Source organism: Perca flavescens, chromosome 14, assembly GCF_004354835.1.
Source record: "Perca flavescens isolate YP-PL-M2 chromosome 14, PFLA_1.0, whole genome shotgun sequence".
Classification (NCBI taxonomy): Eukaryota; Metazoa; Chordata; class Actinopteri; order Perciformes; family Percidae; genus Perca; species Perca flavescens.
This window is the reverse complement of record NC_041344.1, coordinates 28,279,006-28,306,112: the sequence shown is the minus strand read 5'-3', so window position 1 is coordinate 28,306,112 and position 27,107 is coordinate 28,279,006. Positions and strand designations below refer to the sequence as shown.

Sequence of the window (27,107 nt, the reverse complement as noted above, 5' to 3'; positions counted from 1 at the left end):
CACAGACGCCTTTTTTGTTTCAATCTGCCCCCCCTCCCCCAGCGTTTTGAATCCCGATCCGAAGGCAGCCAAGAGGTAAGCGCTATTCAGCTACTTTAGTAGCTTTTCGCACAGAGCCAGCCAGACATCACCTCATCCTGGAGCACAGATGGGTCTGTTTGAGCCAGGTGCTAAACCCCCCCCCCCCCAGCATCTGTCAGGGCCCGCCCACCGTCAAGGTGGGAATAGAGGAGCGCGGGAGGCTCAGCGCCTGCTGGAAGGTGCAGGTAGGAAAGCAACAGTCAGCCTGAGAAAAGGCATGTGGATAAGAAGAGGTGAGGGAGGGGGGAGAGAGAAACAGGCAGCCGTAGTGGAACTAGCCGAGCAGGTTGAGCCGGTTCCTGGCTCCGGGACACAAATGCACCGTCCAACTGTTGAGCACTTACCACGCCGTCGCTTCCCCGGACCTGCTGTTGTCTTTTTTTTCTTTCCACTCGTAGTCCTGTAGCTGATGCTAATCCACACCAACTTACAGTGAGTACAGCACAACAAGCCATGCAACTGGAACGTCTGTGTTCTCTTTAAATAAGAACTAATAGAGTCATTTCTAGGGAAAGGCAATGACTCACAGAGCTAAGGGGAAGGAGAGAAAAAAAGAGACCTTTTTCTGCCTTTCTCTTTCGAATGCGTCACATCATTGATTTAATTTAAGGTTTTGATGAACAACCATAGTTGCTGGTTAAAGGGGCACTCCGCCCCAATTTTACACATCACCGATTTCACTATTCACAAGGACTACTAGCTTGTTGTAATGTCCTCTGTGGCTCTGGAAGGGAGCTTTCAAAAGTAAAAAATAAAAAAATAACTAGCTGATGATGTCATCAGGGTTATCTCAGTTTGGGTTTAAGATTTGAAATATTTAGTACAAAGCCTGCGTTTAAAAAAAAAAAAAAAAAAAAAAACAGTAGGTGTGGAGTTTGAACCATGTGAGTATTTAGTAGAGGTGGAACGATGCGTGGCTCTGGATCGACGCGTTGATTCAATCCTCAACGATCCAATATTTATTTTTTTGTGAGTTGATATGAATGTGAGTGATTGGATGAAATAGGCTTATGGTACGTTCTCGTAATCGGTCGCAGGCCCCCCGAATCGAATGGAATCGACATCGTGTCACGGCAGACTTTGGCATACCGGTAAATTATTGTATTGTATTGTCCAAAGAATCGATATAATATCGTGTCCTGATAAAACATGTGACTTACACCCCTGGTATTTCTGGTGCGTTCCGTTGACCTCGGAAGCACCAGAAACACGTTCCAATTACAAGTCTTGATTTTTCATTGTTTTTGTTAGCTCTAGCCAACACCTTGTTTGTGTGCACCTTTTTTTTGTGCACATAAACAGCGTAACAACATGTCCACAGATAGAATATGGACAGTACTGCGTGTACGACTGATTTAGTTTGACACTAATAACACACAAGTGCTAATAACTGTACGTTACTAAATAAAATGTATAATAGTCAGTCCTTCCAGAAAAATGCTGAGTTTTTTTTGTGATTGTTGCGGCCAAAAATCCTTGATTATGTGGCACGTTTTCTTAAAAAAATGCGATTCATAACGTTCCCATGGCAACAGAGGAAAATGGCTGCTCTTGTGTGAAGTAAACACAACATTTTTCAGATTTATGGGACTTTTTATTTATTTTTTTTGCAAGCCCCGCATATTTTGCGCGGAAATCGGCAATTTATGCGGCGAAAGTGCAGCGTATTTGAAAAAATAAATAAATTGTGGAATTGAAATCTCCTCTATAGTGAGAAAGCTCCTGCCAGCCTCCAGCAGAAGTAGTGTTTGCTGTCTTTGCTTTCATTCTCCCCGGAAGTGACCCTTCCTCTCCATGTCAACCCATAAGAATGGAAAGAACTACCAGACCACTACCAACTTCCCTCCCTCCCACCTTTCCCTCCCCTCCCACCTTTCAAAAACCCCAAATCTCCTTGTCCTTTCCCAGGTCTTTCGTACACCCTTTCTCCACTGTGGGGCTAATCCCACTCCGAACCGCCCACTGGTTGTGGTGCTCCTTTTTTTTTTTTTTTTCTTCTTCTTCTTCTGTCGGATGTGTCTGAAGGAGGAAGGTCACATGTTGGTCACACACTCACGCCTGAGTTTGTTTTTCCTGTCCTCCATCCTCCTGTTCATCTCGCCTTTCCAAATAAGAGGCTCCATCTGGAGTGGGCTTTTTATCTCGGAGGAATGGCCAGTCGTGTGCGTCGTCCACTTGATTTGTGTCACACATGTATGTTTATGCCTTTAAACTAAGGTTATAATGAAGGAGACTCTGTAGATTTTATTTTATTTTTTTAAGCCCTACTGTAGATGAACAACTTAAACATAGTAATGTGGTAGGGCTGCCCATTATGGAAGAATTCCTAAGAACGATCATTTTGGTCAATAAAAGAGATTTATTTTAACACGATTACTCATTGGCTTTTGGAAAGATGTTGCAAGTATTGAACTTAAAAAAATAAATAAAAAAAAAACAGTGAAAAAGTTAAACAAATTAACCATGAAATCTCATAGAGCTGTGACATTTCCCTTAATACTTTTCCCTTTTGAAATTTTTTTACAAGACAAAATAAGTTCACTTGCAAAAATATAACGTGCAAAATAATCGCTTTTCTCGATTATTCAGTTTTTCAGATTTTTAATGATGTGGTAGATGAGGTAGGCTTCTGTGTCACGTCGTTTTAAAGACAAAAGGCACACAACTGTTGCTTTCTTATCAGTGGACTTTTTTTATTTTTTTTTGATAATTTAGTGCCGGTCTTTGACTGCAGGTCCTAGTTTTCTCACCTTTTCAAATGTATCACCACATCGCTGCCTATCGGGACCCCACCCCCGCATGAATTCAGTCTCATCCAGTGCATTTGCAAAACTCAGGGACCACCCACATAACAACAACAGACGCCCCCCCACCCCCCCACCCCCCCCCAACCCCTAATGACCTTTAATGTTATGTGCAAAGCCTCCTGATCTGGAACCAAGGGATCTTCCAGTCTTGGTGCTGAGTCCCCCCCCCACCACCACCACCACCACCACCACACACACACACACACACACACACACACACACACACACACACACACACACACACACACACACACACACACACTCCCTTCCTGCAATCCCCATTCCCCCGCTCAGCCCAGCCCAGCTCTGCTCTGCTCTCCTGCTGCAGCTAAGCTTGTTTTTGCGACATAGCTCTGGAGCAATCAGCCTGACAAGGCCGGCCCACTTTTTTTTTTCCCTCTCCTCTCCTCTCCTATCCAGCCCAACCCCCTCCTTGCCTTTCTCAATGTTACACTCTGTTTTCTTTTTTTTTTTTTTTTTTTTTTTTTTTTCTTTTTGTTTTTTTATATATATTATATATATATATATATATATATATATATATATATATATATATATATATATATATATATATTTCACACTCTGCCTCTCTCTCGTTCCTCTTTCTGTCTATATTCTCGTTTTCTCTCTCCCTCGCCTGCGCCCTCCTCCTCCCCCCCCTCCGTCCTCCTCTTCCCTTCCTCGTTCTCTCTCTCTCTCTCTCTCTCTCTCTCTCTCTCTCTCTCTCTCTCTCTCTCTTCTCAGTAAATCAGCTTTCATAACGCTGTGCAGCGCAGCCTTGTTTTGCGAGGCTCTGACGCTGACGTTATTCAGACTCCGGGGCCAGTTTCCTGTTGCTATTCTGGGGGCCCTTTGCTTCCTGTGTGTACATGCCTTATTCAGATTCCAGGGCGCCTCTCGCTCTCACTCCCCCCTCCCTCCTCCCAGCTCGGCTGTTTCTCTCCTCTTGCTCCCTTTTTTTTTTTCTGTCTCACCCCTTTCCTTTCCTCTTATGTGATTTTTAATTAATGTACTTGAGAAAATTCAATCTGCTGACAAAGTGTGTTGTTTTGCGTTTGCTTCAGTGAATTGTTTCTCAGCCCGCTAAAACCCAAGCCCTGTTTTGCTCTTGTGAGCTTGTGTGCGCACGCTCGCACGCACACAGAACACTCTCCCTCTCCCTTTTTTGCTCTCTCTGCTCACTCACTCTAACACACACACACGCGCACACACACACACGCACACACTCGCTCCCATGCCCCTCCCCTCTGCCTCCATTTCTGCTGGGCTGAGCTAGTTTTGCAGCACAAAGACTGTGGCTGACTGCAGCACTGTCTGTCCTCTGCTTTCTCCTGCTCTCGCTGGACCAAGCTGCTGAGCCTAGATGGATCTGTCCTCTCTATGCCATTTCCCTCCCCACACCCACCCACCCCCCCTCATCCCCTGCTCTGTCGGTTGGACCCCCCTAAGCTTGCTGAGCCTAGATGGATGAAACTGGGCCCCCACCCAGCAAACCCCCCAAGCCCCCTCGCTCTCCGTATCCCAAATTAACATCTCTCACTCCCTGCTACTATGAAATAACCCCCATATTCTCCCCATTATTCCAGCAATCCCTCCCACACCCTCCTCACCCTCCATCCTCATCTACTCGGTGTTAGCTACACACAGACTGGACTGGTTGTCCCCTACAGGGTTAGGCAAATGTGCAAAGAAAGCCTATATTGGTTGGCTTTACCATTTTGACTGCTGTGTGGAATGTTAAACAGAACAGTTTCAGTCGTCAGCCTGTGCTGCATGTGAAAGTCCCTGTTCAATCTTGCTTTTTTTTCTTTTCTTTTCTTATCCTTCCCACGTGGTGGCTGCCGGTGAGGAAGCAGCAGCGTAACTGTAATCTCTGGGGAGCTGGAGGTGGCTCCGTGGAGGTAGCAGACATTGTGTCTGTGGCACCGATCCTCCAGACAAGATCCTTTTGCTCCTCCCCAGGCCCGGAGCATTTCATCCCTGGCATGTTTACATCCGTGGGAACTTTGGCCTCTCGGAGAAACGGGAGAGCAGAACTGGGACGTGGTGGTAACGTCTGAGTAGTGTTTTGAGCCAGCTCAGCCCTGCAAACCTGGACTGGGTCTGGAGCTGTCTCTCTGTGTGGAGAGTTTCTCTCCTCCTCTCTCCAAAAGCCCTGTAATGGCTGCTGCTGGACCCCTCCCGGTTTCATCCCTCACAGTGGGATGGGAGTGCCCCCTTATGGTTGGAGCTCAGCCCTGCAAACCTGGAGCTGGAGCTGTCTCTCTCTCTCCCTCTCTCTCCAAGCCATCGGTGGACCTCCCCGGAAGCTCCACGTAGCTCGCGACGGCGGCCCCTGGGTGCAGGTGGGAGCCTCCGGCACCGGGCAGGTGTCCGGGGGGGGAGGGGGTCGGCAACCACCCACCGACGCCCGTGCATTTCCTGCCCCGTCACCACCCACGGCGGCGCTGCTTCCCGGAGTCAGTCAACAGGTGGTTTCCTCGACCAGACGGCCTTCATTTAGAGTTTTAGTCTGAGCGTTCCTGTCTTTCTGTCATCTGTGTGCGCGCAGAATGAAGTACTCCGATAATGGTCCAGGGATAATTATGCCTCTGGGCTCAGTCGAGTCAAGTCAGCACGTTCCCCCCCCTCCCCCTCCACCCCCCTTTAGAAACCGTGCAGAGAAGATTTCACTTGATCTAAACGCTTTTTAAAGGGAAGCGACTGCTTTTCCCGTGACCCTGTTTTTGATATCAGAAAAAAAATAAGCCCACTCTGCCCCGAGTGAGCGGTGAGCATGCAGCGCCGGAGCGTTCTCGCCGCCACGTTGGAAACGTAAACAGTCGGGGGCTCGAGGAAAGGAGTAACAAGATGTAGCTGTTTGGGGTTTGTCCACTCTCAGTGTGTCAGTGTGCGTGTCTCTCAGCCCTGTCAGTGCATAGGGCCTGGAGGCTGAGTGTGTAATTAAAGCGGCGGTGGAGCAGGAGTGGGGGGCGTGTGGGTGAGGAACGGGGCTTTGGTGCGTCTGCGTTTCCCGTAACAATGACCGGCTGCTTCTTTTGTAGTAGCTGACTGCACCGTGACCCTGCCAGGCACGCAGGGAGGCCGCCGAGAGAGAGAGGGGGGGGGGGGGAGAGATGACAGCAACAGGGGGGAGGGACTGTGTCAGTTCTAATGTGTCAACCACGTGGATCACAGTAACCATGGCAGCCCTTGAGATGCAGCCATTTGTTTCCCCTTCCTTTCCTCTATCTCCCACCCCCCCCCTTTCTTTCTTACTCTCTCTTCCTCAGCTAATATCTCGCCACAGAGGATATGTGAGCATGTGTGCAAGCCAGTCTGGAGTGAGTGAGCTTTTCTTTTCGCTCCCCCCCCCTTTATATTGTGTTTAGCATCTGGAGGCCTGAGAATAAGGAAGCCTGCCAACCAGGCGGTTGGTGAGGTCTGAGAATGACAGAGAAGAGTGGGTCAGGGAGAGTGTGTGACTGAGAGATGAACTCTGCCCCCCCTCCACACACACACACACACACACACACACACACACACACACACACCTCCTCTCCCTCCTTACCACCAGATCTAGTTACACTACTGGCCAGGGTCACACATTCCAGATACGTTTCATTATCTCAGGGCCGCTACGCGACCTCTCTTCTCCCACTTTCTGTTTCTCCTAACCCACGAAAAAAGAGAAAGAAGAAAGAAATGGGCCGGCTTGGCAGACTAATGGCTCTGGTTGGGCTCGATTGATTCACTGAAGTAATCTGCAAATGGAATACATTAGGACGGTGGAGAGCCGAGCAGATGACTCAGAGAGAGCACAGGCACACTCAGAGGAGCAGTGGAGAATATGGGAATAATGGCAGTAGTAAAGACCTTCTGCCATTTTCCACATTCATGAGCAATAATTGCATTAGAAGAAATGTTCTTGGATTTATTTTTAATTTTTTTTTAAATTGTTAAATGAATTTTCAACACTGCACTTTGCATAAATCTGTTGTTTTTCTGCCTCTCTTCTACCCTCAGACATTCTGAACACTGTTGTGCAGTTCTCAGCTCTGAAGTTCCATGTTAGGCAGTGCTTGGGAAGAACACAAAATGGCTGCCATAGAGAGGAGCTTGAAGCTCCACAGAACCGCAGCTCTCTCCTTCTCTCCACAAACGCAGCTCCCATATCTTCCCCTCCTTTTCTTGCACGTAGAAAAAAACCCAACAACCTAGCGTGTTGTTGTTGTTGTTGTTGTATATTTTTGTGTCATCAGCTGTTCTAATTGTCGTGGATAATACCGCCGTAACCTTCCTCCGTGCTCATAAACCATCTCGCTCCAACTTAGCCGCACCGTCGTCCCTCAACTCCTCCTCATGCCTGATCCGTGCCCTCTTCATCATTTCCCTTCTAATAATGAGCGTGTTGAATGGCAGAGGCACACGGCATCAGTATCACCAACCCCCCCCCCCCCTCTTCCTCTCCTCTCCTCTCTCGCTGTCCGGCTTGTGCAGTCAGCAGAACAGGCTGGTGCTGTGCAGTATTGAGCTGGGAAAAATCAATGACTGCAGAGTGGGGGTGGGTGTGTGTGTGTGTGTGTGTGTGTGTGTGTGTGTGTGTGTGTGTGTGTGTGTGTGTGTGTGTGTGTGTGTGTGTGTGTGTGTGTGTGTGTGTGTGTGTGTGTGTGTGTGTGTGTGTGTGTGTGTGTGTGTGTGTGTGTGTGTGTGTGTGTGTGTGTGTGTGTGTGTGTGTGTTCAATGCTTCTGCCTATCCAGGCTGAGGGATCGGAGCTGTCAGCTGTTAGATATTAATATTAACAGAATGGTAAAGAGCTCGCCCTCTATGCTGCGTGGCATGGCAGGTGTGTGTGTGTGTGTGAGTGAATGTTCTGTAATTATGCATCGGGGGCACTAAAGAAAACCCCAACTCGGGAATCTTTTTTTTTTTTTTTTTTTTTGTTGGTTTACTGTCTTCACTTTGTAGTTTATATGGCCAGTTTCTCCCATCCAAACAAAAAACCAACCTATTTTTTTTATTTAACAAAATAAGCCTGAATTCAAACGTTGAAGAGCACTTTATTTTTTTTATTATTATATGTAACCGGTGATTTATTTTACTTTCGTTCAGAATCCGCAGATCCAATCCAAATCCTTTTCAATTTTGGAAAGATGTGTTGATTAAAACTGAGACAGCCGACGTGTAACCCTCTCCACAAAAAAATAAATAAAAAATCTTTCTACAGTTTGCAATAGGACTATTTTAAATCAGACACTTGTCTCTTCAGAGAATAAGTAAACAAGATGACAAGTCTGAGGAAGTATTGAATGCTGTTTTTTTGGCAGCTGACAGTTGATCTTGGAGTCCAGCCATAATCTACACTGCATGAGGTCATAGTGGCAGGAGTGAAGACTGTTGCTTCTCCAACTTTGCTTATGTCTGGTAGATTTTTATTTTTTTTTACTCAACTGATCCTGGCCCCCCAAGGGCCCCCAGGAGTACCCCAAACCCCGCTTTTTTTTTTTTTTTTTTTTTTAAAAGGAAGGATCCTTCCTTGTTGATGCTTCCTTGGTCTCTCTTCCTGTCTCCTGACTGAAGTGTGTGTGTGTGTGTCTTGTGCAGCCGTCCACAGTGACCTCCCGTTGTGGTGCCACCCCCCCGGGCATAACACCCAGGCGTGGACACCCTGACCTTGTTGCCCTGTGGTCCAGGTCAGGGAGAGGGTTGATTTAGGAGGGGGGGGCGGGGTTCCTCGAGGAGACACGTGGTGATCTCTGAAGCGTAGAGTACGGCAGCTGCTGAGGTGGTCATCGTGGCGGCTGGCCCAGGGCCTTCAGACTCAGCCCTCTGTCAGATGACCGGTCTTGTGATGTCTGAGTGGAGGTGGTGGGGGGGGTCATCTGACGATGCTGGCTGCTGGAAAGAAAGGATCCCGCCATGGTCGTTTTAAGCTGGGAATGTCATGCTGTGTTTGATCTCTGCTCTCTACTCCAGAGCACTAAGCCTCTCGTCTCTCCCGCGTCGCTCATTCTCACCCCACCCCCCCATTCGAGAACATTAATCGGGCATCGGCCAGTGGAACACTTTAAGGGTGCGATTCTCGGACGTGAAGCCTTCACGCGGGGTTTTGCGGCGGTTGCGTAGCTGCCACGTCTCCTGTGCGGGTCAGAAAGGCCTTGGGTTTGTGCAGTCACCGAAGTCGAGGGAAGAAAAGCGAGGCAGAGATGGAGGGAGGGCAGAGGGAACAGGGTGGGGGTGGATTCTGAATCAGCGTTCTCCTCCTGTCACTCCCTCTGGGGTTCCTCCATCAGGTCACGTCCCAAAAATAGCAACGGGCGCCGTTTCAAGTGTAAAACCGCCGGCTTCGGGGCTGCAGCCAGCCTGCGAGTGTGAGATTTGTATGGGAATACTTGGCCACCTTCCAATGAGTGCTTTTTTTTTTTTTTTTTTTTTTCCCCTCCTTCTCCTCCTCCTCCTCCCATTTTTTTTCCCCCCCTCCTTTCTATGTGACTGGCAGATGAGCGTGCATTTCTGAGTAAGCACATGGGCTCCACGTGACGGCCAGTGTGTAAACATTCACCTTCCCACAAACATAATCAGCGCCGGCTGCCTCCCTGCCTCCTTTCCTGCCTGGCTGTCTTTGTGTCACAGCCAGCGAGGCTCAATAACAACACCACATGGCACCAGAGCCGGTGCCCAGCACCAATTATTTCAACTGCCTCCCAAGATCACTTGCTTCAAATATTCCCCCCCCCCCCCCCCCCCCCACATACACACACAACAATTTTTCTTTGCAAGCGGCACAAACAGAGTTCTCCTTGCCAGGATGGATCATTATCAGCATTATAGGAGGGATGTGGAGTATTTTTTTTTATTTTTTATTTTAAACGGTGGAGAAAGAAGTCCTTGTACCCGATGTGTGTTAGCACCATAATAGTGGCTGTCTGCTTGTATGAGAGAATAACGAACACACCCCGATGAAGGCAAAGATTGCTGTATAACGCATCAGTGGCCATTTGGATTTCCACTCGATTTGATCTCACTTGACTTTGACGTGGCTCCGAAATAAAAATGCTCTCCTGTCCTCATTCAAGTATGTGCACGAAAGGGAAAAAAAAACAGCCTGAGTATGATTCAAATCCCCCCCCCCTCTCCCATATGCAGCAGTTTTCTTCTCCAGCTTTAAGAGTCCGAGCCAAACTGGGCTTTTATTTACATCTCTGCTTACACACGCTGACACGCCGATATCACGTATCGGTTTTTCCACATCATCCCCCCCCCAAACACACACACACACACACACACACACACTCCATCATAATCCCAGCTTCCTCAAAGCCGCAGAGGACTCCTTTTGTTTGATTGATAGTTTTATGTCTCGGAAATGTTTGATCTTATAAACCAATCCCATCCCGTTACAAACGGTTGAAATGGCACATCCAATAACACTGGAATTAGTTGCCACCAGTTGATTTGAAGTGAATAAACTGCATGCTGAAGAAACACATAATTCATACAAAAATGCAAAGTCGTTGGCCTCCTGTTGTTAACCATGGTTCCGTGGTTTTACCTCAAGAAAAAAAATCAATGTACTTGGTAATATTCAAAGCTACCAGCTCAATCTTAATAGTTATCAGGAAGTCCGTGTCTGTATTTTATTTTTTTTCTTCTTCACAAATCAAAAATAAATGTATATAGTTGTACAGTTCCTCCTGATATAAACCCTGAGATGTGTCAAAAGGTGAGCGGACTTGATTGCCCCCCCCACCCCCGGTGAAAGCTCTCATTAACCCGTGTTGCTCCTCTCGTCCCAGGATCTGTCGGGCTCCATCGATGACCTGCCCACGGGTACAGAGGGGGCCCTGAGCCCGGGCGTCAGCACCTCAGGGGTATCCAGCAGCCAGGGCGAGCAGAGCAATCCCGCCCAGTCGCCCTTCTCGCCGCACACTTCGCCCCACCTGCCAGGCCTACGCGGGCCCTCGCCGTCGCCCGTGGGTTCCCCCGCCAGCGTCACGCCCTCCCGCACCGGCCCGCTGTCCCCCGCTGCTGTGCCAGGTAAAGGCAGGACACCAAGAACCAAGCTGGTGTTTGACAGGTCTAAATCTTTGTAATGTTGTTTCTGCCCGTCCTTAGCAAATGTCTTTTGTTGGCACGTCTTAAAGGATTACACCGCAGTGTCAGAAGTACAAACGCTTCATTGCATTGAAGTAGCATTGAAGTGGTCTTTTGAAATCTCGTTCTGAATGCAACACGGAGGAAGGACGTGTTGGTCTATATCCATGCTGAACCAAGACGACAAACACAAGAATGTGTCCCACCGAAACGATTCAATGCAATGAGATTAAACGACACAAAGAAAGAAATGACCGAGCACCTAGAAAAAGGAGGTCTGAATGCCTAAGTTAGCAATATTTGGCTTGGCGAAATGCCAACACCAGATCTGAGAAAGTACAAATGCAGATTATTTACAAGAATGTACAAACAGTTAAGAAACATGCAGTATGAAATAACCGAATGCAGTTATACCGGTTCACCTGCTAAAGGGTGCTAGATGTAAAAATTTTACCTGCTGCTTTAAAAAAAAAAAAAAAAAAAAAAAAAAAGCAGTTTTCATATATGGAGTTGGATGCTGTGTGAAACGTTCAGTAAACAAACGGCAGACAGATTTAGAGTTTTTACTCAACGCTCGCTCACAAATGCAACGGATCACATTTGTAATTCATGAAGTGACTTGCCAGATGGGAACAGTTTCTCCAAACATGACGCTAGTAAACCATCCAGACGGCACAGGAACAGAAGTTGCGAAGCCACCAGCAGCCCATTGTGAAGAGCAATTTAACAGGCAGCCAACAGGAAACACTGTCATAGTCCTGCTTTGTTTTATTTGTTTTATTGGATTGGTTTATGGTCCTTTTATTTTGTAGTTTAAGGACAAGCAAAGACTGATTAGAAGGTAACGGAAGACAATCAGATTTCCAAAGTCCCTTTTTTTTTCTCTCTCTCTTGCTGAGCCTGTGTGTGTTTTGTTGCTGCCCTGCAGGTAATCAGATGCCTCCCCGGCCGCCCAGCGTCCAGTCAGACACCATCCTGCACTCTTCCATGAACCAGTCAGCCATGGGCCAGGACAGGGGTGAGTGGTGAGACAGGGTTCCAGAGGATTTTGAACAAGACACTAACGAGGTCTTCACTTGGCTGTATTGCCTGCCGGTTCGGAAAGGCCACTGAGTCACAGGAAAAGACAATCGGGGAAAAAAAACCCAGTTACACTGGATAACACTACCGAGCACTGAACACATTTACAAAGACAGATTGGTGAGAAAGGCCAATAACGTTGTATGTGACTACACACACCCCCCTGGCATCTCAATTTTAACTACTGCCATCTAGGCGTCGTTTCTGCCTCCCCCTCCCTTCTGACCAAGAACAGATCTATATTCTCTTTTTGTACCACAAGCTATAGAAGCCTTAAATCAGTCAAAATAAGCTAGATGTCCAGCTGGCCTGGTCATACCCAAGGGTGTATAGTGCGTGATGTATGTTCTCCATGTTATGTCTGTCAGTGTCTGATGCATGGACTATTTGTTTGCGTCATATGTCTGATGTCCTGGGCAGTTTTGCGGCACAGTCACAATGAAGTTGTCTACTACAACTAATACTAGTACTTCTACTACTACTACTACTACTAGGTGTCCTTACAGAAAAAAAACCTTGCCTCTGCTCGGTGGCCAAAAGTGCAATACATGTTTGCCACGTTCGCAGCAGCTTGTAGGTGGGATTGTTTGCATTCTGTGCCCCTGTAAACACTCTCTCAGGCTGTATCTTTAAACAAGAATGTGCTCGTCGTCTACTTGCCAGGTCAAATGAGGGTAACAGCAGACCGACAGACACACTGTACCTCTGTGTGTTTGTGAGGAAGTAAAAAGCTAGGCTCCTCTCACAGGGACACGATGTGTTGTGGGACCGCGTGTCTAAGCATATACAGGGATTTTCTTGTGTTCAAGTGAGGTTGATTTTTCCAATGAAGAAATTTGTTTCTAAAGATGTTCTCTTCTCTCGATCCTCTCCAGTGTACATGCGTAACCCTCAGATGCCTCCTTACGGGTCCCCTGGACAACCTGGCTCCGCCTTATCTCCACGCCAGTCTTCAGGAGGCCAAATGCATGCTGGGATGGGACCATATCCCCAGAACAACTCCATGGGAAACTACGGGCCTCAGGGGGCCCAGTATGGTCCGCAAGGTGAGGCCTCAGGGCAGAAGTGTTGGCCGTGTTGCTTTTAAAAAGCCCTCTTCACTGGTTGACCTAACAGTAGAGGAGAGTACAGTGTCAAGTGGTGCAGCTCGGTCACATCGTGCAGGTTTCTTTTTTCTTCAAATCCTAAAAATATTATGAATGAGTTTACGGTTGTCGTCCTGCAACCATCAAGGTTTCGTAGATAGCCCAGATTTAAAAAAGAACCAAAAAAAAGGCTTTGATGTTTCCTCTCACTTCATATATGTATCAAATGATATCACTTCACTTTGAAATGTCAGATAGTTTCTGTGGGCTTTGAAGAAGTTCTGCTATGAGTCATAGCAGCGAACAGCGAGGGCCAGATAAAGCCCGCTTCATCAGGCTGCTTGTCAGAACTGGCAGCACGGAGGTAAATTTAGAGCCCGACTGGGAGAGTCCTGCCGCGGGACTCTTTCAGACGACACCGTTTATAAACACAGTCAGGACGGCGTGAAAAGCTACCAGGTGATTGTGGGTACCGGGCTAAAATCTGCATCCCTGTCTCTCTGCGCCCCTTCCAGGTTACCCCAGGCAGCCCGGCTACACGGGGATGCCCAATGCCAACTACCCCGCCGGTCCCGGCATGAGCGGCTCCATGAACCCCATGCCCGGGCAGGCTAGCGGGGCTCCGTACGGAAGCATCCCGCCCAGCAGAATAGTCCCGGGGCAGATGGGTGCTCGGCCCTTTGGCCCTGGGATGGCCTCAAACATGGCCGGCATGCCTCCTCAGGTGGCGTCCGGCATGTGCCCCCCTCCAGGCATGAACAGGAAAGATGGCGGTCCCTCCATGCACCACGGAGCCACAAACTCCGTACTCAACAGGTGGGTGCTCTGTCTCAGTGAGACCCAAGGAGGCAGTTAAAGGAGACATTTGGTATTTTTCAACCTGGGCATTACTTTCCTATGTTTTTGTGTCCAAGTGATTATTCCATCAATTAATCGAGTAATCGGATAAGAAATACTTTGGTTTTATTGAAGAGCAATAATATACAAGAGTGGTTTAATTTTTGGAAAAAGCTACATTTCTGTTGCCTACATTGCATCATCTCTCAAAAAACTAAACACATTTAGTGCATTTAAGTGCCATATTACATTGTTTTTAAAGAAAACATTTTCTGAAATGCAATAACAACCTCAAACTAAGGCATACATTAAACATACATAAACACTTTCAGAACTACAAGTTTTAACCTGAACCTGATCTGTATATAGGCCTATATGTAAATATTAGTTATACTCAACCTATTTTCATTTATATATTTGATTACAGTGCCACACAGCTCTGTTACATTTTATGCTAGTAGATCGTTGATCAGCTGTTTCTCCGTGAAGCGAGAGAAAGAGGTGCACAACAGTCAGCTGTTTTTCCGAAGGGACAGTCAACAAGTCGGCTCTTCAGATCAAGTCGTGGTCACCACTACGTATTTTCTTGTCTTTGATTTTGGTAGTTGTTGTGTTTGGTGTAGTTTCATCGTCCATACCACTCTGTGATTTGGTGACACTGGTCCTCTTCGTGGAATGGATGATTTAAGTTAAACTCAATGTTTTCTGTTGAGTTGCTGTAGCACTGATGTCGGGCTGTTACCGTGGTAAGCTAGCTCGATTTTGCAGTAGACTCCCTGTACAGAGTTATCGTTTCAATTACCTTTTGAACTGATTCCAAACTTTGGACACTTTCTGTCGTTTTTCTCCAGCCTTCTCTTTCTCTTCTCCTAGCCCCTCACTATTTACGCTCTCTTTCTTCATTACCAATCTGCGGCGTCAGTCGTCACGGCATGTGTCGCCAAGCAGCGCCAGCCCGCTGTGCGACAGCAATAATCGCCCGTGCGGAAACACCGTGAGCGATGCGACGTTGGTAACGCTGATCAAACACCGCTTTGAGGCAAATCGTTTAGCGTCGAGGATTTTTAGCAATCGAATTATTCAAGTGAGTCGAGGAATCGTTTCAGCCCTGTTAATGGGCAATTGCGCACCTTCAGTTTCCGTCCACTAAAAGGGCTCGTTTTTGCCACTGACAAGGCTCGGATTAATATTCAAAGTGTCTGACGACATTACGGAAACAATCCTTACAGAGCTCGACCTTTTTGTTAGAGTAGGATCCTTTTTGCTTAACGTGAAACGGCTATCGCCAAACCCACCAGACTCCATGTAAATAAACAGTCATTTTATCATAGTAAAACGCCCTTTATTCAACGTCGACAGAACCAACATAAAACTATTGCTTGTTTATTTAGAGTCTGAATTTGGCGCTGGATTGTTTCTGGTTAAAGATAACAAAAAGATCCATCTCTGTATGGATCCCATAATGCTGTTAGACACTTACAACAACAATCTGAGCCCGTCAGTGGCAATAACGGCACTTTGAGTGGATGGAAATTGACGGTTCTTCTTCTTATTTGTCCTGTATGATTACACGGATGCCGGTGACTGAGTTCTCTCTCAATATTGGAACAGTTTCCAAGATTTTTGTTCACGCCACAAAAATGGCGACATTCCCCCTTTTAACCATCACGGGTCAGTACAACGCACTGTATTTAGACCATTAGGGTTTGTCCTTGCTTGTGTGTCTCTGCTGGTTGTGTGACCATGAACGATGATTGGTTCTTCCCACGTGCAAGCCGGTCTGTTGTGTGTTTTGGTGCCCGAGTGTGCCGCGGAGTAGATGGCAGTAGACCAAACACTTATATGTGAGAGAAAATGGAGAAAAAAAAAAAAATGGAGAGAGTGAGAAGGCAGGAGATGGTCCCTGAGATCAGTGAGTCACTTCTTTCCCCAGTGAGGGTGCCAGCTCAGCCTACAGAGAGACAACTCGTGGTTCTTGGCGATTGCTGGAGTCCTATGACGTCAATTGATGTTTCCTACAGAATAAGCCGAACCCAGCAAACATTAGATGTGGAAAATAGGATGGAGGATATTATATAAGGATATTATTGTGATATTTCTTTGGGTCGGCTAGTGTTCCTTCTAAACAAGCGTTCTCTTCTCTAGGCCACCTGGCTACCCTAACATGTCCCAGGGCATGATGGGAACAGGCTCTCCATACGGCCCTGGCATGAACAGCATGCACGGTATGATGAACCAGGGAGGGCCAGGGCCATACCCAATGGGAGCAAATATAGCCAACAACACCCCTGGTGAGTAAACACTACACTGAAGCCCCTACTGCTGTGTCCATAAGACTTGGTATAGACTTCTAATCTTTTTCTTCCTATTACCCCGAAACACCCAGGAATGGCGCCCAATTCGGAGTTTGGCATGGAAAAAATAAACCCTACCCAGAAGATAAACAACAAAGTGGAGGGAACGCCCAAGCCTGAATCCAAAAAGGTAGAATTCCACACGACGAAAATTCTCATTGCTCGCTGGAGCTTTTTTCTGTTGTTGTTGTTGTTGTTGTTGTTGTTGTTGTTGTTGTTCAATCTCACCATTTCCTCCCATCATCCCGTCCTGTAGAAGTCGAGCTCATCCACCATCACTAACGAGAAGATCACTCGTCTGTACGAGCTCGGCCCGGAGCCGGAGAGGAAGATGTGGGTGGATCGATTCCTGGCCTTCGCTGAGGAGAAGGCCATGGGCATGAACAACCTGCCCGCAGTGGGACGCAAGCCTCTCGATCTCTTCAGACTCTACGTGTCCGTCAAAGAGATCGGCGGCCTCACCCAGGTACGCCTGGAAGTTTTATTTTTATTTGTACAGATTCAAACGGACAGCATTGTAATTCCTATTAAGCGGTAGTGTGCAGCTTCCTAAGCCTACTCCTTCCTCTGTCGCCCACCAGGTGAACAAGAACAAGAAGTGGAGGGAGCTGGCCACCAACCTCAACGTGGGCACGTCGAGCAGCGCCGCCAGCTCGCTCAAGAAGCAGTACATCCAGTGTTTGTACGCCTTCGAGTGCAAGATCGAGCGCGGCGAGGACCCGCCCCCGGACTTCTTCAACGTGGACACCAAAAAGAACCAGCCCAAGATCCAGCCTCCCAGCCCAGGTGAGCGCCGGCCCCCTCCAAACACCGTCGACTTTTTTTCCTTTTCAGGCCACTTGTGAGTTAAATCGCGCTCGCATCAAACGAATGAAAGCTCGTTTCGTTTGTCCCGCTCTCCCGTGGGTGCAGCGCGGTTTCGATGCAATTCATTACACCCTCCCTGCTCTATTTGCCTCACATCGCCTGCCCTATAAACCAGTGTATTTTATTGTGTCCTATTAATTGCGGCGTTAAAAGCCGATCTTGGACAGTCGTTTGTCATCTTCTGTACGTTGCTGCCATCCTCCATAAATCACTATTTTGGCCTTTTATTGGAGGAGTTGTAAATGACGGCGGTATAGCTGTAAGTCACAGAAGCGCCTCGCATCCTCTGGACAGTTCCACGAACGCATCTCTTGGTGGGGGCGGGGGGGGGGGACACTCCTTGGCATTTGCACAGGACGTGACGAAAGCCTTGGCCTTTCACACCCCACTTGTTGTTGTTTTTTTTTTGTGTGTGTGTGTGAACAGCATTTCCACCAGCATGCCAAATCTTTCAATGAACTCCGAATGTTGGGTAAAAGTCAGTGTGTAAACTGGCAGTCAGTCAGAGGTGGGGGGGTCACGGTGGCGATGTGTCGCCTGGAAGCTGTTTGTTTTGGAAGGACTCGGCTTTTAGCTGCCAGGAGCAACCACACCAGGAAGTGATCACGTGCTGCCTCAGTCTGGCCGAGACCCGCGCTGTCAGACATAGGGGCACTGAGTCAGCGCCGGGGTGTTGTTACAGGAGACATCAGGACGCTTGTCAGCTGGCATCAGCCCTCTAGTTAGTACCAAGGAAGAGCTGGGCGGGGGCGGGGGTGACCGGGGGGTAGCGGCGGCATGGGGCGGGAGGTGATTTGGCGATAGCAATGCCCCGTCAGTGGCGTGTCCTCGCTGCCTGGTGCCTGGGCCCGGGGCTACTGAGGCAAGGCAACACTCCCTGGAGATTAGTACTGAGCCAGAAATGATGAATGGGGGGAAGAGGGTTGAATGCGTGTGTATGTGTGCGCGTGAAAAGTCATGATTCTCTCTCTCTCTCTATGACTCTGTGTCTACCATGCTCTTTTTTTTTTTTTTTTTTCCATCCTGAGGAGATCCCCCCCCTCCCCTCCCCCCTTCCCCTCCCCTTTCCTCTCCTCCTTCATCTTTAGCAGAGGGAAATCCCTGCCCAGAGGGAGGAGGGGGAGGAGGAGCCGGTTAATGTGTGTGTATGCGTGAGAGCTAAAGAGGCGAGAGGGTGATGTGAGAAAATGGGAATAAATGCGACCTGCCAGTGACCCCGGTGTTGTGTGTGTGTGTGTCTGTCTGTGTGTGTGTGTGTGTGTGTGTGTGTGTGTGTGTGTGTGTGCTAGTTTTAATGAATGGGAACCTGTGAGTCATCAGACTGGCGTGCTAATAGTGAGAAGTCCTGAGCTGAAGTTAAGGATGAGCGCTACTATGTTTTATATACACACACACACACACACACACACACACACACACACACACACACACACACACACACACACACACACTCACTCTCATGCACACATACACAACTTGTTGTCTCCTGTCTCTACAGGTCAGGGTATAATCTGTCAGAGTCAGAGTTTAGATCATTGTATCCTGGTGACTCCAAGAGCCCGCTGGTGGTTGAGGAGGAGGGTGATGGAATTGTGTGTGTGTGTGTGTGTGTGTGTGTGTGTGTTTGGGGGTGGTGGGGGGAGATTGGCATGCTGTGATGAGCTGGAAGATTCAACATTTTCGCTGGCTGTGCACTCAAAAGCCAGTCAGCTTGACACAAACTGTGCTCCTCTGTGCAGTGCTCGGGAATTTCTTAATGGGATTTAGGATTGCCAAAAGCGGCATGTGTTCCTGAAAACCCCCAGCAGTGCTCAGCCTATCCACAAGACTATCCGTCCTCACTATCAACCATCAGCTCTCGCTTTTATTCCTGGAGTGAAGAGAGGAGGAGGGGTTGTTCTTTGACTTCACTGAATTTTATTTTTATTTTTATTTTTATTTTTTTAAACCAGAGGGGGGTTTTGTTGTTTACAAGCACTCAGTTTGTGTATCCTTGTTTTGCAGCTGGTTCCGGATCCCTGCAAGGACCCCAGACTCCTCAATCCACCAGTAGTTCGATGGCAGAGGGGGGAGACCTGAAGCCCCCCACCCCAGCCTCCACCCCACACACGCAAATGCCTCCAATGCCTGGCGTCAGGTACGAGTTAGAAGCGACAATATCATGTTTCTATGATGTTAACAATATCAGGAGTCCTCACAATAAAATGAAAGTGATCCCTGTGGCGGAAACGGATCATTGCAGCAGGAAATACAATACAACAAACAGGAAAAAAAAAAAGTTGTGTAATGGTAGGTCATGTTAAGATACACGCACACAACCAACCAGCTTGTTTTTAAAGTGTTAAAGAGGAGTGTAATAATAAGGAAAGTATATTATATTTGTGTCTATATTCTGTATTTGGGGTTTGAAAATGACTGCAGTATATCTATAGAGGGGTTTGGTAATACTGGTAAATACTGTCATGTCTGATATAAATACTGCAACACAGTTTCTATGGGTTTAGACTCTTGTTATTTCTCATTTCGTAAACTTGTAATACTTCAAAACAAGGAATTAACAAGAATTTTGAATAATATATGTATACGAAGCAAAACGTTCTTTATTTCGCTAACAAGCCTCCTGCCCTCCTATAGGAGTAGCAGCGTTAATCTGCAGGACCCTTTTGCTGATGGCGGAGACCCAGCGTTTTCCAGAAGGAATGCCATGACTCCCAACTCACAGGGCTACCAGCCTGGGATGGGTGGCCCCGAGATGATCGCTCGAATGGGTCCCTACGAGTCCAACAAGGACCCCTTCGGTGGCATGAGGAAAGGTGAGCGACAGCCAAACCAGCAAATCAGATGCTCAGATGTAGTTCTGTTAGAGCTAAACCTAACAACGATCTGTGTTTTTTCTTTTTGAAGCTGGAGAGCAGTTTATGCAACCAGGCCCCAACAGTGGGATGGGAGAGCAGTATAACAGAGGCCCACCAGGCCCTATGGGCAACATGCAGATGGGCCAGAGGCAACAGTACCCTTATGGATACGACAGAAGGTAAACATACTGGATTATTCTCCTCGTGGTAGGCATGATTTAATTCTTGATACACATCTGCCAAACGTATAAGGGTTGCAAAGAGCTCGGCAAGATTTGGGATCAGGCCTGTTGCTTTTCCAATGTCAAATCAACTGATATCGTTTGTCGGGTTTATAGACAGGAGCCAGGCATTGGCCCCGACGGCAGTATGGGACCAGGAGCTCCCCAGCCCAACATGATGCCTTCTGGAGCCGACACAGGGATGTACTCGCCCAGCCGCCCTCCACCACAGCAACGGTGGGTACCATTCCGTGCTAAGATTGGTCTGTATTTAAGGAGAAATATGGTTGTTTTGAGGCATTTTGCCAGTGAGATTATTTTTCAAAGACTGGGAGGATTATCCGTGTTGGAGTTTCATACTGAAACCGACAAAAAACGTGAAATGTAATGGTGGGAACTTTTGTTATTGTTTTCAGGCATGAATCCTATACCAATCAGTACCCTGGCCAAGGAGCTCCCCCTGGTGGCCCATACCCAAATCAACAGCCAGGAATGTATCCACAGCAGCAACCGGTGAGAACATTTTGTTCGGTATTTACAGTGCTCGTATTGCAACTTGGTTCCTCTTTTCGTTTCTTCTCTTTCTTTTTTTTTTTTTTTTTTTACTATATGTGTACCTGTCTGTTCTGGCATCCCAATTGGACAGATGCAAGCCATAATTCTACTATTATTGTCTAAGGATACTCAATTGTTAAGTATAATGCTGAATGTTGTCTTCTGACAGAACTACAAGCGTCCTGTAGATGGAGGGTATGGCCCCCCGGCCAAGCGCCATGAGGGAGAAATGTACAACGTTCCCTACAGTGGTCAGCAGCAGCCAGGACCCCAGCCCTCAGGGCCCCAGGGTCAACAGGACATGTATAACCAGTATAATGCATACCCTGGAGGGGACCGCAGACCACCAGGCCCACAGAACCAGTTTCCCTTCCCCTTCGGCCGGGACAGAGGGCCGTCATCTGGAGGCCCCAACTCCCAGTCTCCAATGCCTCCCCAAATGATGGCAAGTGCGATGCCTTCGGGTCCCGATGGCCCCCAGGGCCCAATGTGGCAGGGCCGCAATGAGATGGGCTACCCAAACTATCCCAACCGACAGGGACCTCCTGTCCCAGGCCAGGGCCCCGGCTACCACAGCATGAACCGCTCCGAGGAGATGATGCCGGCAGACCAACGCATGAACCACGAGGGTCAGTGGCCCGGCCACGTCAACCAGCGGCAGCCGCCGTTTGGCCCCGGCGGTTCTGGGCCTCCCATGACCAGACCTCTGCCATCCACCTACCAGACTTCCCAGAACCACATTCCTCAGGTGTCGAGCCCAACGCCAATGCCCCGGCCCATGGAAAGCAGGACGTCGCCCAGCAAGTCCCCCTACATGCATCCGGGCATCAAGGTGCAGAAAGCTGGACCCCCAGTGCCCGCCTCCCATATCGGCCAGGCCCCTGTGCAGCAACCCATGATCAGGCGAGATGTAGCCTTCCCTCCTGGCTCTGTGGAGGCCTCCCAACCCCACCTTAAGCCCCGCAGACGGCTCACCATGAAAGACATTGGTACACAACCTTTTTATTTCATGCCTCGCTCGCACACATTTTCAAATAGACATGCATATGCACTGAACAAAGTACAATTATTGGATGCAGTGCAATGTTATGTTAGCAGTATAACATGGACTAGAAGACGGATAGTGCGTTCCATTTGTATTCAGATTTTCCGAGGTTAAAGTCGGAAACCAGCCCCCTGACCTCGGATTTCTGAGCTCAGAACTCGGGCAACCACCCGAGTACCCCGAGCTAAAAAACCAAGATGGCTGCATCAACAATTGTGAAAGCTGTAGTAACATACAGTTATAAGTAGGGCTGGGCGATATGGAGAAAATCAAATATCACGATATTTTTGACCAAATACCTCGATAGAGATACCGCAACGATATTGTAGTGTTGACTGTTGGTGCTTTCACAAAATATTTACACAATGAGATTTAAAAAAATAATCCTCAGTAATGTGGATATAATGACTAAGTGGGTAAAGGCAAATAATAGAACAGTTATAACAGTCTGGTAAGTTCAGAAAATGACATCACTTTTCTGTAATGCAGCCTTTAAAACCAGTAAAAGACACCACTTATGCCATATTACGATATCCAAAATCTATGACGATATCTAGTCTCATATCACGATATCGATATAATATTGATATATTGCCCATCTCTAGTTATAAGCACTTCTGTGTTATTAGTGTCTCACTAAATCAGTCGTACACGCAGTGCTGTTCATATTCTCTTATAATCTGTGGACATGTTGTTACGCTGTTTGTATGCACAAAAAAAACAGCGTAATGCGTTGTTATTAACTGGCATTGCTAACAATGGCTAACCTGGCTAGAGCTAACGAAGACAATGAAAATCCGACTTGTAAATGGGAACGCATTCAACTCGGGTGTGATGTCATTCCCAGCTTCGGTTTCCGAGTGCCGGGGTAAATGGAACGCTCTAATAGTTTTACAGAAGTCGTAAAATGTTACAGGCTCAAAAACTGCTCATTGAGAACAGTGTGACAAATGAACCAGAGTCCGTTGGACCATTTCTTTAAATGAATGGCCCCGGCACTAATCGCCACCAACTATCTGATGAATGACCACCTGCCTGCCATGTGAATACCCCTGGCTGTGCTGTGGGAAAGTTGTATTTTATATCATTGAACAGATAAAAGCTGCTTATTTGGAATAGGCGACATAAGTAAGTAATGCCCATCCTGATGGTATAGATCGGTAAACCTCTTCCTCTCTCGTTCCCTCCGATCGTGATCACGGTGGCTCATGTTCATTCCGGTTTTGTCTTTTTACAGGCACTCCCGAGGCTTGGAGAGTGATGATGTCACTAAAGTCAGGCCTACTAGCTGAAAGCACCTGGGCCTTGGACACCATTAACATTTTACTGTATGATGACAATAGCATTTCTACTTTTAACTTGTGCCAGGTAAGTTTCACACACCCACATCTGTTGAATTTGCATGAACGGAAAAGCACGACTGGGAGTTGACAGGATGGTTTTGGTGACGTTCCTCTTTTGGTTTCTCAGCTGCCTGGATTCCTGGAGCTGGTGGTGGAGTACTTCAGACGCTGCCTCATCGAGATCTTTGGCATCTTAAAGGAGTACGAAGTGGGAGACCCTGGCCAGCGCACCCTCATAGACCCCAACGCCGCCGAGGACCCCGTGGATGAAATCCCCATGCCGGAGGGCGAGGACATGGACGTGGACGAAGAAGACGAAGACGACGAGGAGGTAGAGGAAACGAAGGCCAGTCCCGACGCCCTCTCACTGGTCCAGGTAAAACAGGAGGACGAGAGCTCGCACAAACGCACGTCTTCAGAGGACGAGGAAGAGGAGAAGGAACGGGAGTCTTCTATCAAGGAGCCCAATGGTACCACTCCCTCGGCGTCCTCCCAGGACCCCAGCCTCCACTCGGAAAAGCCCAAGCAGGCCAGCAAGTTCGATAAACTCCCCATCAAGGTGGTGCGGAAGAAGAATCCCTTCCTGGTGAACCACTCGTCCATGCTTGGGCAGCGGCAGAGCTTTGATAGCGGCCTGACGCACTGGAGCATTGGCGGCGGCGACACTACCGAACACATCCAGACCCACTTCGAGAGCCGGATGGACCTGCTGAAGCAGCGGAAACGCAAGCCAACCGCCGCCGAGAGCCGCAAGAAGGTCCAGGCGACCGAGACCGCGACGGAATCCTCCGAGAAATCCAAGTCCAACGGGGAGGACAGGCCTCGGCAGCAGCCCCAGTCCTCCGAGCCTCGGAAGTCTCCGGCGGGGAAGACGCCGCCTCCCCTCCCCATCGGCGCGCCGGTCACCGCCACCATCGACGACGTGCTGTCTGCCCGCCCGGGCTCGGTCACGGAGGAAGTGGTGCGCGGCGGCGCCGAGGAGCAGAAAGAGAACGGCAAGTACCTGTTCAGCATCAACCCCGACCTCCAGAGCCGACGCAACATCAAGATCCTGGAGGACGAGCCTCACAGCAAGGACGAGACGCCGCTCAGCACTCTGTCGGACTGGCAGGACTCGCTAGCGCGCCGCTGCATCTGCGTTTCCAACATCGTGCGCAGCCTCTCCTTCGTTCCCGGGAACGACCTGGAGATGTCCAAACACCCGGGCCTGCTGCTGCTGTTGGGCCGCCTGGTGCTGCTCCAGCACAGGCACCCCGAACGCAAACAGGCCCCGGTCACCTACGAGAAGGAGGAAGAGGAGGACGAAGGCGTGAGCTGCGAGAGAGACGAGTGGTGGTGGGACTGCCTCGAGGTGCTGCGGGAGAACTGCCTGGTCACTCTGGCGAACATCTCGGGCCAGCTGGACCTTTCCATCTATCCGGAGAGCATATGTCTGCCACTGCTGGACGGCCTGCTCCACTGGGCGGTCTGCCCCTCAGCAGAGGCCCTGGACCCCTTCCCTACGCTGGGGCACCACAGCTCACTTTCCCCCCAGAGACTGGTCCTCGAGACCCTCAGCAAGCTCAGCATCCAGGACAACAACGTCGACCTCATTCTGGCAACGCCGCCGTTCAGCCGCTTGGAGAAGCTGTACGGCACGCTGGTGCGCTTGGTCGGCGAGCGCAAGGTGGCCGTTTGCCGAGAGATGGCGGTCGTCCTGCTGGCCAACCTGGCCCAGGGTGACAGCCTAGCGGCGCGGGCCATCGCTGTGCAGAAAGCCAGCGTGGGCAACCTGCTGGGCTTCCTGGAGGACAGTCTAGCTGCCACCCAGTACCAGCAGAGCCAGAGCTCCTTGCTCCAGATGCAGGGAGGACCTCAGTTTGAGCCCACCAGCGTGGACATGATGCGGCGGGCGGCCCGGGCCCTGCACGCCCTGGCCAAGGTGGAGGAAAACCACTCGGAGTTCACGTTGTACGAGTCGCGGTTACTGGACATCTCGGTGTCCCCACTTATGAACTCTCTGGTGTCCCAGGTGATCTGTGACGTACTGTTTCTGATTGGCCAGTCATGACAGCCGTGGGGAGGTTTCAGCTCTGCCTCTTTCCGTTCCCCCTCCCCCCCTCCTTTTTCGTGTGTGCGTGTGTCTGTTGCGTGCGAGTGAAAAGAGCAAAACTGACTGGTCTTTTTCTTTTTTTTTTTTTTTTTTTTTTTTTTTTTTTTTTTTTTTTTTTTTTATTTATGCAAAATCACCTCGGATTCCACTGTCTTTCTACCCCTGCTTCTCACTAAAGGAAGGAATATCATGAAGTAGCTGTGGATTTTAAAACCTCTGAATTGGAAAGATACTGACAAACAAGAGCGGATCGGGACCCAGGCATAGGACAGAGCGCGCTGCCCTGTGGAAAGGACTCGTTTTTTTAATGAAAAGAAAAATCTAGAGAAAAAAAAAAAAACAAACAAGAAGAAGAAACTGTAACCAAAGTTGCTGTCTCGTTTACAGTGAGTTTGGGGGAAATACATGTGCTCGCTTTCCCCCTCTGATTGGTGGGGGGGGGGTCAGCAGGGGGGAAGAGGGCACGGACTAAACAATATTATGGTTCATGTTTGAAGGCTACATAGACTCGCGGACTGCGGTGTGGTATAATTGCTGTAACTTTGGATGCTCTATCCTCAGCCCCACAGGAACCACACTTGGCTGTGAACAAGACATCTGTCATGGGAGGCCTGTGCAGTAGATTGTAGGACTTTTTTCTGTACTGTACACCTTTAAAAAAAAACTAAAAAAAAAAAAAAAAAAAACTGTAAACATACTGTAATAATACTGTTTCACACTGAGATACGCTGGCTTGGCAGCAAACTGTAGTTTTTAAAAACAGTTTTAGTTAACGTCGAGAGAGAAAACGGCTTTCCCCCCAAAGTATGGTGAACCTACAACACCCCGACCTCTTCTCTTTGTCCCTTGATTGTATGACTTGACCCTTATATTAAAAAGTCACCTCTTTAGGACTGGTCCTCAACTCTAGATGCAGTCCAAGCTGCAGTGTATATATGATGTTGTACATGACATTTCTCTCTCTCTCTCTCTCTCTCTCTCTCTCTCTCTCTCTCTCTCTCTTTCTCAAGACTTCTGTTGCTCGTCACCGTTTTTAATCTTTGACGATTAAATTAAGTTCCCTTCTCCCCCCCCCCCGCATCAAGTCAAGTACGCCATGTGATTACTTGACACCTACCCTCTCCGTTACTTAGGCGCCTCAACCCTGCTCGTATCGCGCTCCGGGGGGGTGTTTAGCTGCTGTCCAACGCCACCCACCCTTCCACCCCTCCTCCCCCCCCCCCCCCCACCCCAACAAACTTCAAGTTTCAGTTCGTCTCTGGTCTCGGTGTAGAGAATATAACAAAAATCATGTCCGCGGTTCCACTTGAGCTCCTTCATAAAAGACAAACTAGACCTTGATGAAGAAACCATTTTAGTTTTGTTTATTTTGTTTATTTTTATTTTATTTTTTTTTCTCCCCCCCCCAGTGATGCGGATTCTGCATATTTGTATTTCAGATGATGTAGCTAAAAACTTGATGTAAATTCCTCTTTTTTTTTTTTTTTTCCACCCCTTTTTTTGGCTTAATGAATATCATTTATTCAGTATGAAATCTTTATACTATATGTTCCACGTGATAAGAATAAATGTACATTAAATCTTCGTAAGACGTTTGCTGTGGATTTCTTCATTATTCCCCCTCACACGTGGTCCAGGCGAGCGGTAAGTAAAAGTCCGGAAGACGATCCGACGCGTACCGCGTGCTCTGCTGACGGTTTGGACATTCACACGGGGATGCAGAGACACAACACACACACACACACACACCCACACACACACCCAGCTCTGCTTATCGAATGCACAGCCGTGTTTTCCATCAATCCATGCAT

At 48.4% G+C, this 27,107-nt stretch overlaps 1 protein-coding gene across 2 annotated transcripts in view; it reads left to right on the top strand.

Moving 5' to 3' along the window:
* Positions 1-26,880, top strand: part of arid1ab (AT-rich interactive domain 1Ab) — a 74,040-nt gene extending 47,160 nt beyond the window's left edge. For both annotated transcript variants that reach the window (XM_028597311.1, XM_028597310.1), the window contains exons 5-20: positions 10,665-10,905; positions 11,891-11,980; positions 12,918-13,088; positions 13,643-13,943; positions 16,110-16,255; positions 16,351-16,448; positions 16,575-16,784; positions 16,900-17,104; positions 19,190-19,322; positions 19,820-19,998; positions 20,090-20,219; positions 20,379-20,498; positions 20,678-20,774; positions 20,986-21,805; positions 23,099-23,229; positions 23,332-26,880. In XM_028597311.1, coding sequence (XP_028453112.1) covers positions 10,665-10,905; positions 11,891-11,980; positions 12,918-13,088; positions 13,643-13,943; positions 16,110-16,255; positions 16,351-16,448; positions 16,575-16,784; positions 16,900-17,104; positions 19,190-19,322; positions 19,820-19,998; positions 20,090-20,219; positions 20,379-20,498; positions 20,678-20,774; positions 20,986-21,805; positions 23,099-23,229; positions 23,332-25,254 — 4,995 coding nt within the window. In that variant the 3' untranslated portion in view covers positions 25,255-26,880. The remainder of the gene's footprint in view (positions 1-10,664; positions 10,906-11,890; positions 11,981-12,917; positions 13,089-13,642; positions 13,944-16,109; positions 16,256-16,350; positions 16,449-16,574; positions 16,785-16,899; positions 17,105-19,189; positions 19,323-19,819; positions 19,999-20,089; positions 20,220-20,378; positions 20,499-20,677; positions 20,775-20,985; positions 21,806-23,098; positions 23,230-23,331) is intronic.
* The last annotated feature ends 227 nt before the right edge of the window (positions 26,881-27,107 follow it).